Below are 15366 nucleotides of genomic sequence, written 5' to 3'. Positions count from 1 at the left end.
CGTTCCCCCAATGCAACATTCCACCACTCACCCATAGCTCCCAACAGCACAGGCGCGGCTCATTTCCCCTCATCCCCCAGCACTCCCTCCCCCTCCTCTTCACCCTCCCTCTTCTTTCCCTTCTCCTCCTCCCCTCCCCCAATCCCTCTCACCTCTCCCTCCCTCGCCTTTCCCCTACCCTCAGTCACTCCCTCCCTCTCTCCATAACTCCTCTCCCCTCCATACCCCCCTCCTATCCCTCTATCTCCCACTCCTCACCTATCCCTATCCCCCCACTATCCCTCCTCGCCTCCCCCACTGCCCTCCTCTCCCTCTATTCCCCACTCACTACCTCCCCCACTACCCCCCTTTCCCCCCACTCTCCCTCCTCACCTCCCCTACTTTCCCCCTCTCCTCTCCCTCCCTCACCCTCATTCCTCATCTCTCCAGGATCTCGAGGGTGCCGCTCCTTTCCCTCCTTGCGTGCCCGGAGGCAGCAGCGCTGCTGTCCTCAGAACCAGGCTCAGCGCCCAGGCCTTGGATCCTCGCCACGGCCCCAGCCCGCCCCCGGAGCCGGCCGCCACCGCCACCAGCCTCAGCACCCAGACCCTGGATCGTTGACGTGGCCTCTCGCTGCCACCACCACAATCTCAATTCTGGAAAGGTCCCTACAGCACAGGCGTGGCTGAGGACCCATTGGGTGCCCTTTGCGACGCCAGTAAAGATGCGCATGGGAACTCTCCCCCAACAGCGAATGTGCGGTTTTTAAGGTTTTAAAACCTTAATAACTTTTAAAATATACCATCAATCTGAATAAAACTTGTATCACTTACAGCACAGGACAATGGTGAGTAAGGTGGGGGCAAAAATCGCAGCGCTATCGTGTACAGTTTTTGCGCAAATAGAAAAACAACCTGCAGATAACAAGATGAAAGTTTTAGTTATATACTAGACTAAGTGGGACCAGTTGGGTCCCAGTCACACGGGAGCCCTGGTCCCCCAACGCAAATCGTAGCGCTATCATTTACCTTTTTCGACAGACAGACAGACAAACCTTATTGAATTTTTCGAAGAAGCAAAAGATTGACACTGGTAATGTATACTGAATGTAATGTACCTGGATTTTCAAAAGGTTTTTGATAGGATCATATCTTAATAGATCACAACATCAGGGAATGTTGACCCAGAATGGAAGTAGCAGAATGAATTGCTAGCTGGCTTCTAGATATAAAGTGGAGACTGGGAGTGATGGATCATAATGAAAGAGGGTGGCTGCTGATGTTTATGGTTTAATTGAATAATTCTTGGTTTGAAATTAAAAACACTTCTAAAGTTGTATATGACACTGAATATAGTGTGCTGGAGTTTGGCTTGGCAAGTTCAACAGGGGTGACAAAATAATATTGAAGGTTTCAATAAATGTCAGGACTTCAAAATGGGTGAACAATTCACAGATTAAGTTCACACAGATATATTTGAGCTAGTACATTTGAGTTTGAGGTATTTTATTATTTGAAACATGCAAACCTAGATGGTGAAGATATGAAGAGATCTTGAAACACAAATAACACCTATCACAAAAAATGTTAGAGGATTATTGTAATAGCATGAGCGTGATGGTGGCCTGTCGGTAACAACAATGGCGGGTTGTGCAGTCTCAATTCTGGTGAGTTCTGACATGACTCACGAGTCCAATTCGTGAACCGCACACTCGAGGGCAGTGGGGGCAGATGAAGGTCATCGCTGGCGGGTTCTGGACGGCAGCCTTCCTCCTCTCCCTGGCTTTAGTAAGTCGCTCTAGGCGGCGCTCCTCGAAGCTGCTGGCTGATGTTCGCACTGCTGCGCGCCAGGTTTCCAGTTGCTTGGGCGCAAGACCACAGTAGTGGAAATGGTCCTTGACGTAATCTTTGTACCGCTTCCTGGGACGCCCACTGTTCCTTTGTCCCTGGGAGTGCACGCCATAGAAGACTTGTCGAGGCATGTGGGTTTCATCCATCCTGATGATGTGCCCAGTCCATCGGAGCTGTGCTTTGATGATCATTGTCTCCATGCTTGTGAAGCTGGATCTGTCCAATACTTCTGGGTTGGGCACTTTGTCCTGCCAGCGAATGCCCATGATGGACCATAACAAGCACATATGGAACTTCTCAAGTTGACGGATGTGGTTCCTGTACAAGGTACATGTTTCACAGCCATAGAGCAGGCTGGAAAGCACAACTACTTTGTAGACTGAGTTTAGTTGACAGCTTGATGTTGTGGTGGTTCAACACTCGTGTACGCAGTTGTCCAACTGGCTTTGCTGATTCTCGTTGAGATTTCCTTGTCCAGGGAGCCATCAGATGATATTACACTTCCCAAGTATTTGAAGGAGTCAACGGCTTTCAGCTGTGTGCTGTCAATGTGCACACTTGGGGGCGGTGCTGCAGAGTCTGGAGCCGGCTGGTGGATGACTTCCGTTTCGCTGAGGCTGATAAGAGACCAAAAGCCTGTGCTGCTTCCGCAAATTTGGTCACAATGAACTGGAGGTCAGACTCCTCATGAGCCATGAGGGCGCAGTCGTCCGCAAAAAGGACTTCGAGAATGAGCCGTTCTGGCCGTGTGTCTTGGTTTTGGCGTTCAGTCGTCGAAGGTCAAAGGTAGATCCGTCCAGATAGTACGTCAGGTACACGCCACGGTCGAGGTACTGAAGTGCGTGACACAGGACGCAGCCGAAGAAGAGGTTGAAGAGTACAGGGGCCAGAACGCAACCTTGCTTCACTCCATTGGAGATGTCGAAAGGTGCAGAAGTTTAGTTGACCAGAACTGTTCCTGTCATGACATCATGGAAGAGGCGGATGATCTGGATGAACTTTCTTGGGCAGCCGAGCTTGTGAAGGATCAACCACAGCCTCCCGGGTCACCGTGTCAAAGGCCTTTGTCAAGTCGATGAAGACTGCGTAGAGGTCCATCTTCTGCTCGATGGATTTTTCCTGTATCTGTCTCACCGTGAAGATCATATCAGCAACGCTGCGACCAGGTCTGAAACCACACTGAGACTCCGGCAAGCTTGCTTCCGCGACCTTATTGATTAGGCGGTTGAGGATGACACGGGTCAGTATCTTTCCAGCGATGGACAACAAGGAGATGCCTTGGTAGTTGCCACAGTCAGCTTTGCTACCTTTGTTTTTGAACAGTGGCGTCCCTGAATTCATCGGGCATACTTTCTGTCTCCCAGATGCTGGACAAGATGTTATGGAAGGCATCTAGTGTCTCAGGACCTACTGCCTTGTAGAGTTCAATAGGGATTCCGTCCATGCCTGATGCCTTGTCTGTGCTGTTTGACTGATGGCTTTCTTGATCTCTTCCAAAGATGGGTGGAAGTCAACATCGTCAAGTGTTGGCTTATGTGGGATCTGGTCAAAAGTGACTGGGCCAACGGCAGAGGGTCTATTGAGGAGGTTGGCGAAGTGTTCTCTCCATCTGCCTGAGATGCTGCTTTTATCCTTGAGCTGAGTTTTGCCGTCAGCTGCAAGGAGGGGGGAGGTGGTCAGCTTGGGTGGACCATACACTGCCTAAATCAAGCTGAAAAACTGCTCAGAGTTGTTCATGTCTGCGTAATGTTGAACGTCAGCTTTACTCGCCCACTAGCTGTCTTGCATCTCTCGTAGCTCCTTCTGTGCCTTGCTCTGCAGGTGCTTGAAGCGATTATTTCCACCTGAGGAGGTTCACTCCAGGTTACAACAGAAGCGTGACATTCAAAAACAATGGTTTGACAAAACAAGTAGGCCACTGCCACCACTGACCAAAGAGCAGGTGGTCCGCTTACAGACTGACAAAGGCCATGACCGTATTGGAGTGATTTCTGGAATTGCCTCAGAGCCACGGTCATATGGCGGCACTTACAGGCGTAACAGACAACATATCCTGCCTCTGAACGAACCAGTTCCTCCTCCATATTATCCAGACCGTACAAGTACACTTCCGTCTGCATCTAGCGGCACTCCAATGCTTCTACCAGCACAACAATCCATGTCTGCAACAGCTCCTCTGCCCTTGACGTCTTCGTCTGCGCCACAGTCTCCTGCTTCATCTCCAGGAATGCTGATGCAGTCTCCCTCGCCTGTGAAGCCACCTGCCTCTCCCCGGGGGGAAAGAATGGAGATGGTCTCTATCGTACACGTGCTGGTCATGTTTGTAGACTGGTTGTGAAGTACCCGGACTATGACTTTCCTCCAGTTGCCTTACTTAGTTAATAGGTTTGTCATGTTATTGATTCTTTAAGAGGGAGGATGTAGATCAGTGTTACTCATGTTATAAGTCATGCTTTTGTAGTTACGCCCGCTTGATTTTACAGTATTCCTCCCTGCCTGTCCCCTTTAGAATTAGAAAGACGTGCTAGCATGAAGTTTCCTATGCTATGTCGTTAATAAAGTATTTGGACCTTTATCATGGTGTAAGGCTTCATTTATTACAACAGCCGAAACACAACAGATGGAGGATATGTCGTTCTGCCACTCGATGAATGCCTTGTGTTTCTCCTCCAGGAGTTTGGTCATTTCATCATTGTTTACATCAAACCAGCCCTGGTGCACTCGCTGCCTGCGTCCCAGGACTTCCTTAGCTGACTCTTGTCATCAGCTCTTTGCACTGGTTCCACTTTTCAATTGGGTCGCCTGTCAGTGGTCCATGAGCAGTCAGCTTGTTGTCCAGCTGGGACTGCCACTTCTCAGTGACGTCTGGTCGTTTGAACATCTCGGTGTTGAATGATGCACGGAGAAGCTTAGATGTCTTGCTCTGTGGCAGAGGGACGTGCAGGTTGAAAATTGACCTGACCAATCTGTGATCGTCCAACACTCAGCTCCCCACATGGCTCTGGTTATCTTAACATCACAGATGTTCCGCCTGCGGACAATGACATAGTCGATGTGATGCCATTGCTTGGACCTGGGATGCATCAAAATGATCTTGTACTTGTTGGCCATTCAGAAGAGGGTGTTGGTGAGGACGAGGTCATTTTCTGCACACATACTCAGGAGGAGTAGACCGTTTCCGTTCATCTTTCCAAAGCCGTGAGGTCCCATGACCTGTTCCCAGCACTGGCTGTCACTGCCAACTCTGGCATTGAAGTCCCCTAGCAGGATGAGCTTGTCGCTGGCAGGGGTTTGCTTCACCATACAGTCAAGGTCCTCGTAGAACTTCTCTTTGACCTCATCACTGCTGGTCAGTGGGGGCATAAGCACTTATGATAGTCAGGTTGCGAGCAGATGCAAAGGAGAAAACAAAGCTTCATGAGACATTCATTTACTCCTGTAAGAAGATCTGGCATCTGTTGTAAGAGGGATGTACTTATAGCCAGTCCAACCCCATGGATCTGATCTTCATTCTCTGCTTTGCCTTTCCAAAAGAACGTGTAACCACCCATCGGTTCACAGGCTGATCCTTCATTGGCGAAACCCGTTTCGCTGAGAGCAGCAATGTCGATCCTGTACCGAGCTAGTTCCCTGGCTACAAGGGCTGTTCTTCTCTGGGGCCTTGCTGTGGTGTCTCTGTCCACACGAGTGCGTAATTCAATGTGGACAAGATGAGTTTCTTTTTTTGTTTATAGTTTCGACCGCAGGTGAGGGTTAAACTGCCAGCTGCGGCTTGCTGGCCAGTTCGTTGAGGGCAGGCAATGTTTAGGACATCTTTTCTAGTCCCCTCCCTTACTAGCGTGAGCTGAAGCGGGCTGCTCAGTTGCCTGGGATGCTGTCAAACTTCCTTGCTGCCCTGGTACAAAGAAGAGCGAAGACTGGTCCATAGGCCGCTTACGTGCAGGTTCGGAACTACGACTTCCAGTAGTTACCTCTCCTTGTCGCTTTGCTCCTCGCCCTTCGCCGCAGGACTTTGTGTAGAGAGGAGGGCCGCACAAAAACCTGTGCGTGAATGAATTTAAGGTGGAGAAGCTCTCGGCCGCAGCTCAGAGTCCAGTAGTATGAAAAATCATCATGGCTGGAGATTTCTTGGCTGCAGTGGATGGCCATGTCGTCTTTTGTGCTCTGACTAGCCCTTCGCATGAGCGTTAAACAGATGTGGAGGCATTGGAATGGGTATGCAAAAAACCTGAAATGATGATGCCTGCAATGCGAGTATATTAACGTCAGGAAAGGATGAGCAGACTTGATTTTTCTTTTCTCATGAGCATAGTTTGAAGGGCAATAAAGAAAAAAACTGGGGCAAGGCAAGCCTTTCATAGCCGCTCTGCCATTAAATAAAATGCATGTAAACTTTTTACCTCAAAACCACAAACTTATCTGATCTTGAAAAAGATGAAAAGTTTTAAGAGTGGATGCAAAGAAAATGTTTCCGCCCGCGTGAAAAAGCACAACTGCAAGCCATCAGTATAAAGTCCTCACCAAGGAATTCAGTGAAGAATTCTGAAAAAACTTTGCTGAAGATTGATGAGCATTTGGAACATTCTACAACAGGGAGTGTTGTGCATTGAAATAGCTGTGCTGATAGAGTGACATGAGGAAAGAGGAGGAGTTTGCAGTGGAGCATAGATGTCAGCAGGGAACTGATGTGCCAAACGATTTAATGTGTGATGTAATCAATGAATGGAACCTCAATCACGAATCTTCTGAAAATGTGCAATCCACAAACCACAACAAACACAATATAAACTTACAAATCTTCATCGCCACTTCAGTGAGTACAGATTCAAAGTAGTGTTTGACAAAGTTAAAGTATGTACTGCATGGCAGTCCAGTTTTCTAAAAAGATAGACTACAGCAGCTAAATGGCAGGAAGTGAGATAAACACTCCAGCAAACCAATAATGAAAGTGCAGATATTTTTGAATCCCATCTAAAATGAGTGTATATCACAAATGTCCAAAAAACTGACTTGAGGTGACTCAATGTGTCCCACGTGTTCCTAATCTGAAATGGCATTTGGAAAGAACTGGAACTTTGGTTTTCAAAGATTGAAAGATACTGCATAGAAACAGCCCCTTCGGCCCACCGAGTCCATGCCAACCATCGATCATGTGAACACACAAGTTCTATTTTATCCCACATTCACAACCACTCTCCACACACTATGGCAATTTACAGAGGCCAATTAACTTTCAAGCCTCATCTCTTTGGGATGTGGAAGGAAATCGTAGCACTCAGAGGAAACCCACTCAGCTCGGGGAGAGCGTACAAACTCTACACAGACAGGCCCCAAGATCAGGATTGAACCTGGGTCTCTGGCACTAAGCGGAAGCAGTTCTACCGCCCACACTTACTTATTTCTTAGCATAAGGTGTCACTCACGGGAACACATTTTTACTGCCAACATAGGCATACATGCAGAAAGTTAATAAACCTGTGGGATCTCCTTTGAGGTTTTGGCGTATGTTTCTCAGCATAGAAGGTAAATTGAGTTTTGTGTTGGTGGATAAAATGGTCAAAATATATCAACCACTGCAATCCTGAAATGTTTGACTGTTCTTCAATTTGCAAAATAATTAATGGTGTTAAAAAATGTTAATATTTTGTTGTCCACATCCAGGTCAAAACATTCTTTATTTACTTTAAAAAAAATGTGAGATTGTCATAGATTACTTCCAATTTTTTTTTAAATCTGGTATCCCTATCCCATTGATTATTTTGTTCATTTGTGAATCTTTGATTCCTACTGCTACACTTCTTGCATAATCTGTCTAATTTATTGCAACAATCTTACTACGAGACTTGAAATTCTCAACATTCCCCTTAACCACTTCCTCATAAAAATACTTGCCTTTATAGAGTCCAATCAGTTGTTTTAATTAACTCATGCATTTCTACATTCTGAGTAATTTTAATTTGGATTATAGTTTATTTTAGAAATGTCTAAGAACCTATAAAGCAAATTGGTCTAAATCCATAAGTTTACTTCAATGTCCCATTCCCCTGAACAACTTGTACCTATGAGAAGTCTGTATATATACCTATATACACTTTATTATTTGGTTACCTCACACATGACACCTCCATTTATTATTGACTTTTGCAAATTTTTATTTTATGTTGTAGCTGCTACCTTGCACTTATGTCTTAACTTTTCTCAAGCAGTTATTTTTTCCCCCCAATAGTTGCGAAACACGGAGTAGTGCAATGATCATCCTATCAATTTCACAAGTTCACAAGTTATAGGAATAGAATTAGGCCATTCGGCCCATCGAGTCCACTCTGCCATTTACTCGTGGCTGATCTCTGCCTCCTAATCCCATTTTTCTGCCTTCTCCCCATCACCTTTGACACCCGTTCTGATCAAGAATTTGTCTATCTCTGCTTTAAAAAGATCCACTGACTTGGCCTCCACAGCCCTCTGGCAAAGAGTTCCACAGATTAACTACCCTCTGACGTTCCTCACATCCTTTCTAAAAGAACGTCCTTTAATTCTGAGGCTTTGGTCCTAAACTCTCATCCTTTCCGCATCCACTCTATCTTTAATCTGTGACTAAAATCATCATGACATATAATAAGATCCATACATAAGCTGTCTATATCAAAGTGTTGTAATAACTAGGCAAACAACTGGACCTTGGACTTTGAATAATGGCGGCAAAAATGGCGGCACCTGCATGTGTAATAAATGCAAAATTAATTTCACTGTGCAGTTGCATATGTGACAAATAAAGAACTATTGACTATTGATAGTCATAACTATTTCAGGCACTAAAAATTAGATATGATCACCAATAGATATAACAATGCGATATTTATTTAAAAAAATTACAATTTGTTGTTATATTCGTAGAAAATTTACATGACCATCTGCTCTTATTCACAGTGTTACCTTCTACTCAGACCTCATAGGAGAGTTTTGGTATAAACTCAACCTTGTTGCAAAGAAACCAACACCACTAACCCTTCCAGAACTGCAGTGTGAGCTGGGGAAGTAAGTACGTTACAACATATTATTTCTAAAGTAGAGACAGTGGTAAAGCTACAGGCATTTAGATTTCTTTGGTTTCTTCATGTTACTTATGGTTGGCACATTTACTGCAAACTTCATAACTGAGTACCAATTGTAACGCAGCTTGTGGCTACATAAAACATTGTATGTGTGTTGTGATCTCAGGGTGGCATGCTTCTTGCTAACCGCATGGTCATAGCGAATGTAATCATACCACATTATGTCTCTTTTTTTTTCCTACAAAATTGATTTTTTTAATTTGAGTTACTTTCAATGAGTTCTTAGTGTGTTCAAAGAGAGATTTGGTAAGGAAAGTAATGCATTCATGCTCAGAGGAATATGAACAAGAGATTTGAGTAGAAAACTCACCCCCCTTTTCTCAGTAGAAAAGAATAGTAGAAATAAGGTTACAACGTTGAGTAGAAAAATAGATTAAAAATAGGAGGAATAGTTTAAGAAGGGATTTCCAAAAGGCACACCAAACTATCTGAAACGTAATCACTCATGTTAAGATGAAGATGCATAATGTTGCAACATAGAGTCATATAGGGTGGCACGTTGGCGCAGCGGTAGAGTTGCTTCCTTACAGCGTTTGCAGCGCCAGAGAACTGGGTTTGATCCCGACTACGGGTGCTGTCTATACGGAGGTTTACGTTCTCGCCATGATTGCGTGGGTTTTCTCCGAGATCTTCGGTTTCCTCCCATACTCCAAAGACGTACAGTTTTGTAGGTTAATTGGCTTGGTACAAGTTTAAATTTTCAATAGTGTGTATAGGTTAATGTTAATGTGTGGGGATTGCTGGTCGTTGCAGACTTGGTAGGCTGAAGGGCCTGTTTCCGCGCTGTCTCTACATTAAACTATATAGCATGGAAATAGACCTTTCGACCCATCTTGTCCTTTCTTTCTATCCATATATCTATCCAAATACCTTTTAAAAATGGTAATTGAAGATACAGCTACCTGTAGCAGCTCCTTTAATATATACTGCAGACTACCCTTTGAGTGAAAATGTTGCCCCTGAAGCCTTAAATCTCTCCCCTCTCACCTTAAACATATGAGATCTGTCACTAGGGGTGCCGCATGATGTCAGCCTCTGCCTACAGTCCGTCTGTTTTTCTATCTTTTTAAAACATTTTAGTTTGTTTAAAAGTATGTTTTAGCGGATTTTTTTTGTATTTCTATGTGAGGGAGGGGAAACCGTTTCTCAGTCACTTCCTGACGAAGATGTGACTATTCTCCGAGTCGCATCTTCGCACCCCCCCCTCGCAGCTTACCAACTGCATTGGCGCGGCCTTTCCTGCCGGGGACCGGACCAAAGCTTCAGCAGCGGTGCAGCACTGGATTCACCGCGGAGCGGGCGATGCCTTCCCTGGATCACAGTTTGAAGCTCCGGAGTGTTGGGCCTGCGGCTTGAACATCGTGGAGCTGTGGTTGCGGAGCTTCCAGCACGGGCAGCGCTGACTTCAACATCGCGGAGTCCTAGGATCCCTTTGCCGAGGGCCGCTAGCGTGAATCTCCGCCCAGCTCGGCCTGTGGACTTCGGGAGCCGCGGTCTCCGGTAGCAAGTGGTCGATTCTGAAGTCCAAGCCGCTGAGAATGTTCTCCCGTTCCGACGTCAGAGTTCCATCATCCTGAACATCGGGCTGCCGTAGCGGAAACAGCAAGGGGTTCGGGAGCCCCCCGGCCAAGGGTGAACAACAGAGGAGGTTGACTGAACTTTGGTGCCTTCCCTCACAGTGGGAAACTTTGATTCCGCTGTGTGGGGACGTTTATGTTAAAGACTATCGTGTTCTGTGCTCATATTTATTCGTACAGCTGTTTGGTGACCTCAAATTTCACCAATGGTGATCACAAATGTACCAATTGGTACATGTGACAATAAATGTCTCTTGTCTTGTCTCTCTTGTCTCTTAGTTTTAAATCTGCTTAAAGACTTGAGCATTCACTTTATTCATACTTCTTATGATCTGGTACACCTCAACAATGTCATCCCTCAGCCTCCTATTCTCCAAAGATAAAAGCCCCAGTGTCTCCCGAAAACTTAAGCTTGCAAGCCCAGGTAATATTCTAGTGAATCTTTTCTGCACCCTTGCCAAATTACTAAAGCTTGATGATCAGAACTAGGCCGAATACACCAAATTTGTTCTCACCAATAATTTGCATGGTTGCTTCATGCTTCCCAACTTTTGTGCTCAATACTCTTCCCAATGAAGGCAAGTGTGCTAAACGCTTGCTTCACCACACTGTCCACCTGACTCACCACTTTCAGGGAACTATACATCTGTGCTCCCAGATTTGTCTGTTCTGCAACACTCTCTCGGGCTCTACCATTTATTGTGTGGATCCTGCCCCGCCTTGACATACCAAAATACAGCACCTCACATTTGTCAGAGTTAAATTCTGTATGCTTTTCCATGGCCCATCTCCCAAACTGATCCAGATTCTGTTATAAAGTTAGATATTCTTCTTCACTGGCCACCATACCTCCAATTTTGGTGTAATCTGCAAATTTAATGATAATATTAATTACATTGTTAAACAAATCATTAATGTAGATACCAAACAACAGTGGACTCAGCACTGACCTCTGCGGCACTCCAGTGGTCACAGGCCTCAAATCAGAAAAACAACCGTCCTCAGCTATCCTTTGACTCCTTCCTCCAATTCAATTGTGAATCCAATTGATAAGCTCACCCTGGATTTCATTGCTTTAACCTTGCAGACTAGCCCACCATGTGGGACTTTGTCAAAGGCCTTACTAAAGTCCATGTTGACAACATTCACTGCCTTGCCTTATCAATCATCTGGGGACTTCTTCAAAAAACTATCAGATTTGTGGGTCATAATTTCCAATGCACTAAGATGTGTTAACTATCTCTAATCAGACTGTGTCTATCTAAATGCAGGTAGATCCCATCCCTAAGATTCCCCTCCAACAATTTTCTCTCCATTGACATCAGTCTTACTGGCATCTAGTTCCTTGGCTTGTCCTTGCTGCCCTTCTTAAACAACGACACAACATTAGCCATCCTCTATTCTTACAGAGCTTCACGTACTAAAGATGATGCAAATATCTCTGGAAGGGGCTTTGCAATTTTGATTTTGGAGGTATTACGTGCTCCCCAGCTTCCCACAAGTTGTACAGAGTCATGCCCTGGGGTTTTATCCACCTTAATGCTCTTTAAAACTACCAACACATCTTCTTTGGTAATTTGTATCTGAGCTACGACATCACAACTCCTGTGTCTCAATTCCTTAGCTTCCATGATCTTCTCACCGGAAAAATAGATGAGAAATATTCAATTAATATATCCCCATCTTGTGGGATATACACAAAGGCAGACAGGCTGATCTATAAGGGAAACTATTCTTTTCGGAGTCGTCCTCTTTCTCTTAATATACCTGTAGAATCTCTTGGGATTTTCCTTTAGATTGCCTTTTAGTTCCAATTCCTATACACTTTACACCCTCCTGAATGTCTTCCTACGTGTCTTTCTATGCTTCTTATACTCACAAAGGGATTTGCTTGTCACAACTGTTTTTTGCCTTTCTTTTTCCTGACAAGACCCTCAACATCTAAAATCTAACATCTAAAACTCTCAGAGTTCTCTAAACTCACCAACTGTACCCCCCTAACAGGAACATGTAGCCCCCCCCCCCCCACACCTATTCTTGCTATCTCATTGTCGAAAGACTCCCACTTGCTAGCCATCCCCTTGCCTGCAAACAGACACTCCTAATCGACGTCTGCAAGTTCAAATGTAATACCTCCAAAATCGATCTTGCCCCAATTTAGAACCTTAACTTTTGAGCCATAGAAATAGGGAATTCACGAAAAGAGAAGTTTCTAGAAATTGAATTGACAAGACCATGGTAAGAATAGAGATATTTGAAACACCTCCAGATGATCACTGGTTCCTTGGTATTCTTCCAAAAGCAAAAACTAATATGATCAGATCATTGATGGCAAGAGATTTGTGTATCTTTTAATGCTAGGAGCATTGTAAGAAAGGTGGATGAGCTTAGAGCCTGGATTGACACCTGGAAGTATGATGTTGTGGCGATCAGTGAAACATGGTTGCAGGAGGGCTGTGATTGGAAACTAAATATTCCAGGATTTCGTTGCTTCAGGTGTGATAGAATTGGAGGGGCAAGAGGTGGAGGTGTTGCATTGCTTGTCAGGGAAGATATTACAGCAGTGCTTTGGCAGGATAGATTAGAGGGCTCGTCTAGGGAGGCTATTTGGGTGGAACTGAGAAATGGGAAAGGGGTAGCAACACTTATAGGGGTGTATTATAGACCACCAAATGGGGAGCGAGAATTGGAAGAGCAAATATGTAAGGAGATCGCAGATATTAGTAGTAAGCACAAGGTAGTGATTGTGGGAGATTTCAATTTTCCACACATAGACTGGGAAACACATTCTGTAAATGGGCTGGATGGTTTGGAGTTTGTAAAATGTGTGCAGGATAGTTTTTTGCAGCAATACATAGAGGTACCTACTAGAGAAGGGGACCTCCAGTTAGGAAATGAGACAGGTCAGGTGGCAGAGGTATGTGTTGGGGAACAGTTTGGGTCCAGTGATCACAATACCATTAGTTTCAATATAATTATGGAGAGGGTCAGAACTGGACCTAGGGTTGAGATTTTTGATTGGAGAAAGGCTAACTTTGAGGAGATGCGAAAGGATTTAAAAGTATAGTTAGAGAGTCAGGAAATAGTAAAAATTGGAAAGAGCCATGGTTTTCAAGGGAAATTGGACACTTGGTTTGGAAAAAGAGAGAGATCTACAATAATTATAGGCAGCATGGAGTAAATGAGGTGCTTGAGGAGTATAAAGAATGTAAAAAGAATCTTAAGAAATAAATTAGAAAAGCTAAAAGAAGATATGAGGTTGCTTTAACAAGTAAGGTGAAAGTAAATCCAAAGGGTTTCTACAGCTATATTAATAGCAAAAGGATAACGAGGAATAAAATTGGTCCATTAGAGAGTCAGAGTGGACAGCTATCTGCAGAGCCAAAAGAGATGGGGGAGATATTGAACAATTTATTTTCTTTGGTATTCACCAAGGAGAAGGATATTGAATTATGTGAGGTAAGGGAAACAAGTAGAGTGGCTATGGAAACTATGAGATTCAAAGAAGAGGAAGTACTGACACTTTTGAAAAATATAAAAGTGGATAAGTGTTGTGGACAATGATAAACATACTTTTAAACAAACTAAAAAATTGAGAGAAGTTAGTGTAGAAATAGCAGGGGCTATGACAGAAATATTTCAAATGTCATTAGAAACGGGAATAGTGCCGGAGGATTGGCGTACTGCGCATGTTGTTCCATTGTTTAAAAAGGGTTCTAAGAGTAAACCTAGCAATTATAGACCTGTTAGTTTGACGTCAGTGGTGGGCAAATTAATGGAAAGGATACTTAGAGATAATATATATAAGCATCTGGATAAACAGGGTCTGATTAGGAACAGTCAACATGGATTTGTGGAAGGTCATGTTTGACTAATCTTCATGAATTTTTTGAAGAGGTTACTCGGGAAATTGATGAGTGTAAAGCAGTGGATGTTGTATATATGGACTTCAGTAAGGCCTTTGACAAGGTTCCTCATGGAAGGTTGGTTAAGAAGGCTCAATTGTTGGGTATTAATGGTGGAGTAGCAAGATGGATTCAACAGTGGCTGAATGGGAGATGCCAGAGAGTAATGGTGGATGGCTGTTTATCAGGTTGGAGGCCAGTGACTAGTGGGGTGCCACAGGGATCTGTATTGTGTCCACTGTTGTTTGTCATGTACATCAATGATCTGGATGATGGTGTGGTAAATTGGATTAGTAAGTATGCAGATGATACTAAGATAGGTGGTGTTGTGGATAATGAAGTAGATTTTCAAAGTCTACAGAGAGATTTAGGCCAGTTGGAAGAGTGGACTGAAAGATGGCAGATGGAGTTTAATGCTGATAAGTGTGAGGTGCTACATCTTGGCAGGCCAAATCAAAATAGGACGTATATGGTAAATGGTAATGAACTGAGGAATGCAGTTGAACAGAGGGATCTAGGAATAACTGTGCACAGTTCCCTGAAGGTGGAATCTCATGTAGATAGGGTGGTAAAGAAAGCTTTTGGTGTGCTGGCCTTTATAAATCAGAGCATTGAGTATAGAAGTTGGGATATCATGTTAAAATTGTACAAGGCATTGGTGAGGCCAATTCTGGAGTATGGTGTACAATTTTGGTCGCCTAATTATAAGAAGGATGTCAACAAAATAGAGAGAGTACAGAGGAGATTTACTATAATGTTGCCTGGGTTTCAACAACTAAGTTACAGAGAAAGGTTGAACAAGTTAGGTCTTTATTCTTTGGAGCGCAGAAGGTTAAGGGGGGACGATAGAGGTCTTTAAAATGATGAGAGGGATAGACAGAGTTGACGTGGATAAGCTTTTCCCACTGAGAATAGGGAAGATTCAAACAAGAGGACATGACTT

General features: G+C 44.2%; 1 protein-coding gene across 1 annotated transcript in view; it reads left to right on the top strand.

The window, feature by feature from the left end:
• Positions 1–15366, top strand: part of cfap47 (cilia and flagella associated protein 47) — a 433070-nt gene that overhangs the window by 293743 nt on the left and 123961 nt on the right. The window contains exon 52 of the mRNA XM_033032292.1: positions 8757–8864. Within this exon, the coding sequence (XP_032888183.1) occupies positions 8757–8864 (108 nt within the window). The remainder of the gene's footprint in view (positions 1–8756; positions 8865–15366) is intronic.

Source organism: Amblyraja radiata, chromosome 14 (assembly GCF_010909765.2).
Source record: "Amblyraja radiata isolate CabotCenter1 chromosome 14, sAmbRad1.1.pri, whole genome shotgun sequence".
NCBI classification, from domain to species: domain Eukaryota; kingdom Metazoa; phylum Chordata; class Chondrichthyes; order Rajiformes; family Rajidae; genus Amblyraja; species Amblyraja radiata.
Note: the sequence above shows the minus strand (reverse complement) of the source record. Positions and strands in the feature narration are given on the sequence as shown.